The sequence below is a fragment of the Oryza glaberrima genome, chromosome 7 (assembly GCF_000147395.1).
Source record: "Oryza glaberrima chromosome 7, OglaRS2, whole genome shotgun sequence".
Taxonomy (NCBI): Eukaryota; Viridiplantae; Streptophyta; class Magnoliopsida; order Poales; family Poaceae; genus Oryza; species Oryza glaberrima.
Window position 1 is genome coordinate 5,895,438 of NC_068332.1, and position 4,767 is coordinate 5,900,204.

Here is a 4,767-nt window from a genome sequence, read left to right on the forward strand (position 1 = left end):
AAAATTACATCCACTGTTCACTCAAAAAAATCCATCCGCCTCGCCACCACCGCTACGCCAGATCTGAGAGAGGGAGAGGGGAAGAGGAGGAGGGAGGAGCGGGGGAGAGAGACCTGGGACCTTCCCGTCGCCCTCACGCCTCCTCGTCGCTGCCCACGCCCGAGATCGCCGCTCCTCCTCGGCCTCCCGGCCGCTGTCGCCGACCGAGCAGCACCAATGTGCAAGCCCCGTCGCCGAGCATCACCGCTGCCGGTGGCTCCTTCTGCCATCGCCGTCACCCCCCTCCCCCCGACGACCGCCTCCCTTTGCCGCAGCTGGCTGCCGCCCCTCCCCCGCTGCTGCCGTCGCCCCCAGATCTGGCCATTGTCGCCCTTTGCCACAGTCGGCCACCGCTGGGGAGAGGTAGGAGGGAGACGGAGAGCCCGCAGCCGGACCGCCGCCCACCACCGCAGCCAGTCACTGTCCACCCCGCCGCTGCCGTCGCCCCCAGATCTGCCACAGCCGGCCACCGCTGGAGAGAGTTGGGATGGAGACGGAGAGCGCGCAGTCGGACCGTTGCCCGTCACCATAGCCAGCCGCCGTCCACCCCGTCGCTGCCGCCACCCCCAGATCTGCCATAGCCGGCCGCCGAGGTGGGATGGAGAAGGCTAGGAGGAGGTGGCAGGGAGGCTGGGGAGAGGTGAGAGGGAGAAAGCCAGAGGAGGGGGAGCCAAGGAGACGGAGTCACGGAGACTGGATTTTTAATAGCGTGGAGCGTTGGGGGGCAAGCAATGGATTTTTAATAGCGGTGAAACATATTTTTTTTTGTAGCGGTGCTCTTCACGGTCCGCCACCTAAAATCGGATTTTATGTGGCGGACACTTAAGAGGTCCGCCACGAAAAATAGAGTTTCTTTTATGGCAGACCTCTTAGCGTGTCTGTCAGCAAAAATCGATTTTCGTTGGGGTCCGTAACCCCCCTCCCCTCGTTATATTTTTGCTGGTGGTTTTTACGTATGACCGTCAGCGAAAATTATAGGGTAACGCCATGAAAAATTGTTTTCCTAGTAGTGACCCCTACATTGGTGAACTATTTTTCTTTTCCCACCTCACACAACCACACCTTTTTACCTAAGTCTTTAGGCCAGTCACTTGGCATATCATCAGAGAAGAGGACCTTTGCTACTGCTATTACCAATGAGTTCATCTCATTTCTATCTCTCTCTTTGTAACACAGAAGTTCCTATGGCACTTTCCAAATACATCTTTACAATCCTGTGGAGACAAGCTAGAATGTCTCTATAGCATATATAAAGCGTCTCCATATGATTGTCTTGTGTCTTGTTACAGTGAGAAGCGTCTACATATGGTTGCCTTGTTACAGGAAAAGAGCGAACCAGTTTCTAAAATTATATCCAACGATTGATATCAGCAAAGTAATTGCCCGTCACTTAAAAGTTAAAAGGATACAAATTTAGGGTGTGTTCAGCACCCCTTTTCCCAACCTTCTCCCTCGTTTTCCGTGCGCACGCTTTTCAAACTGCTAAACGGTGTGTTTTTTTTTTTGCAAAAAGTTTCTATACGAAAGTTGCTTAAAAAATTAAATTAATCTATTTTTAAAAAAATTAGCTAATACTTAATTAATCATGCGCTAATGGATCGCTCTATTTTCCATGCGGGAGGGATTAGTTCCCATCCCGTGAAACCGAACACAGCCTTAACTACTCATCGATTGCCCATATTTTCTAATAAGACAAAATGGCTTATTATGGAACAAAATTAATTTATAGATATAATTTTTATATATGTGTTCTTAATAACTTAAAAGCCAATATTAAAAGAAAACTACGTTAAAAATATCATAAAATCAATTTCTAAATTAAGTTTAAAAATTTAAATTTTGGCTTATTTGGGCAACCAATGTGACTCTTATACTGTATTCTCAATATATATATATAAACATATTTTCATGGGCTTGCATTAAAAATTAGATCAAGTTCCTATTACATCCTTTATTTTAAAATATAGATATTTTACTTATGTATCTAGTCAGTATTTTTTTCAGAAATGGTTTTTTTTCTCTTTAAGATACATATTTTTTTCTCGATTTCCATTATCACACTTTTTAAATGTTAAACGGTGTATTTTGTGCAGAAACTTTTTATATAGAAGTTGCTTTAAAATATCAAAGAAACCTATTTTTTAAAATTTAAAATAATTAAAAATTAATTAATCACACGTTAATGATTTTTTTCGTTTTACGTACCTAAACTTTACCTTTATCCTTCATGAGATTCAAACAGGCTAATAAGCCAAACAAAGTACAATGTTGAATAAGCCATGACTCATCTAGCATCAATACACTACTGCTGATGAAAATTAATAGTTAAGTTAATTTAGTACTCTGTTGCATAAAAAACCAAACTAGTTATGGATGTGACATATCCTGGTACTACGAATTTAAATATGTCTAGATTCACAGTATTAGGTTACAAGAGCCTAAGTAGCATCTTAGGTCCTGGGTTCGACTCCCCGGAGCGAATTTTTCAGGATTTAACGGCTTTGTGCTTTCAGTAGTAGGCGACGTATCCGTCGATAACGAGACGCCTGTGGTAACTTCGTCAATCTCCAAGGTGGATTTGCTGGCTCAGTCTTCGAAGATACTCATAGGGGTAGGGTTTACGTGTGTGCGTTTATAGAGATGAGTGTGCATGTCTGTGTTATACTGTGTAATTCCTTTAAAAAAAGAATGTGTTACATTCACTTCTAAATTTGTAGATTTGATTTTTTTTTTTACGGAGGAGTAGGAGACCAGATTAACTTGTTTAGCGACGGAGGGAGTAAAGCCTCATCTTAATCCGAGAGCGACGTGTCCCCCTGCATGCCGGTCACGAGCCGTGCACGCGCCTCCTTTTCCCAACCTCCTTCCACCCAATCCCCTTCCCCTCCTCTGCTTCCACTCTTCTCCTCCACCTCCAAGAACCCCGCGCCCATGGCCACCACCGCCCTCTGATCCGATCGATACTGATCAGCCAGTAGCTATGCTGGGTTCGGACCAGCTCGAGCACCGCCCGGCGCCGTCGGCTCCCCGCGCCGAGCCGGACGATGTCGCCGACGACGTGGAGGTGGAGGCGTTCCGGGACATCCACCCGGAGCCGTCGCCTCCGCATCTACCGCCGCCGCCGCTCAGGCAGCCGTCGTGGGACGCCGCGAGCCACCGGTCGCTGTCGTCCTCCGGCGCGGGGGGCGGCAGCGGCGGCGGTGGCGACGTCGAGCTGTTCGCCACCATGAGCCGCGAGTTCACCGCCATGGTGGCGGCCGGGTCGTCGTCCGCGCCCAGCCCCGACGTTCCCGGCGACGCCCCCGCCGCCGCCGCCGACCTGAACCTGCTGCAGCTGGCGCGCATCGGCGAGAACGAGCCGGCGGCCGAGGCGAACGCGCTCGCCATCGTGCCGACGGCGGCGGACAGCGGCCCGGCGCCGGTGGAGCAGGTGAAGAAGGAGGAGGTGGAGGCGAAGGTGGCGGCGTGGCAGGCGGAGGAGGTGGCCAAGATCAACAACAAGTTCAAGCGCGAGGAGGTCGTCATCAATGGCTGGGAGAGCCAGCAAGTCGACAAGGCCACCGCCTGGCTCGCCAAGATCGAGGTAAAAAACCAACCAATTCACCATTGATCCGGCCAAGAACTTGCGGAAATCATCAGCTATAACATCGATCAATCCATTGACAGAGGAAGCTGCAGGAGGAGAGGGCGAAGGCGACGGAGAAGGCTCGGAACGAGGCGGCGGCGGCGCGGCGGAAGGCGGAGGAGCGGCGGGCGTCGGCGGAGGCGCGGCGCGGGAGGAAGACGGCGGAGGTGCTCGACCGTGCCAACTTCTGCAAGGCCGCCGGCAGGGTGCCATCCAAGCGCTCCTTCTTCTCTTTCTGAAGTTCTAACCAAAGCTAGCTAGCCTTGCTCAATTATATCATCTCTAGCTAGCTAATTATGATTATTACTTGTTTTCTACTTAATTGATCAATCAATTTCACATCATCTTCTTCTTTGCATATGGTTGATCAAGTAGCTCTATTGCTTCTATATAATCATGATATATGTTGTATATATATGTGTTACTTAATTCTGTAGAAATGTGTGCTTAGTTTTGTATTGTAAACATTCAGAGTTCAGAGTGTTCGCAAAGTATTGATTTGTACTGACCTTATAGAACATAATGCTAATGCTTAATTACTTAGACTGTCCTACTGTATGTTTGTGCAGTTAAATCTGAAATGTTAGCCATTACAGACCTTAATATCCTGCTCCATTTCATACTGAACTTTTTGTTTAAAATTGCTGTGTGATGACCGATGTGGAAGGGAATTTCAGTTTCGTCAGAGATCTGCCCTCAGCTGCAGGCCAACTAATAACAGGCTTACAAGCAGTGACAATCTAATCCTGATGCAGACACATTATATATGATTTGCATTTACCTAATAACAAATTAAGCAGATAGTGACTGGGTGAGCAAGGTTGTGGTGGCAAATGGGTGGTCGTGAGCATTGGATGTGACAATGCAATCAAATTACTATTTACAAATTACAATTATGACATGTTTCGATTTTGACATAGGGGATTAGTTTAATTAACCTCTTTTTGGGTGTTGATGTTGCACTTGCACTTTATATCGGCTGATTGGATATATAGGAGTAATACGCTTCTTGATCTGTGCTTATGCTCATGGCAATGTAGCCATGCCACCATGGATGCTTCAAGCAAGTTGAAGAGAAATGAGGGGAAATAATCCCATATATC

General features: G+C 47.7%; 1 protein-coding gene across 2 annotated transcripts; it reads left to right on the forward strand.

Annotated features, from left to right (window-relative positions):
• The first annotated feature begins 2,871 nt into the window (after positions 1–2,871).
• On the forward strand, positions 2,872–4,222 carry LOC127778655 (remorin 4.1-like). 2 transcript variants are annotated; one of them, XM_052305276.1, is made up of 2 exons: positions 2,872–3,622; positions 3,718–4,222. In XM_052305276.1, exons 1-2 carry the CDS (start codon positions 3,020–3,022, stop codon positions 3,901–3,903), a joined length of 789 nt encoding a protein of 262 aa, XP_052161236.1. In that variant the 5' UTR covers positions 2,872–3,019; the 3' UTR covers positions 3,904–4,222. The 2 variants fall into 2 exon arrangements, with proteins under 2 accessions (XP_052161236.1, XP_052161235.1); XM_052305275.1 differs by having other exon boundaries at positions 2,883–3,622; positions 3,706–4,222.
• Positions 4,223–4,767: the final 545 nt, after the last annotated feature.

Bases quoted from the DNA above. Each gene is read 5' to 3' on its own strand.
- LOC127778655 (XM_052305275.1), top strand. From the start codon at position 3,020: ATGCTGGGTTCGGACCAGCTCGAGCACCGCCCGGCGCCGTCGGCTCCC. The intron at 3,623-3,705 runs GTAAAAAACCAA...ATCCATTGACAG, and splicing joins CCTGGCTCGCCAAGATCGAG to AGGAAGCTGCAGGAGGAGAG.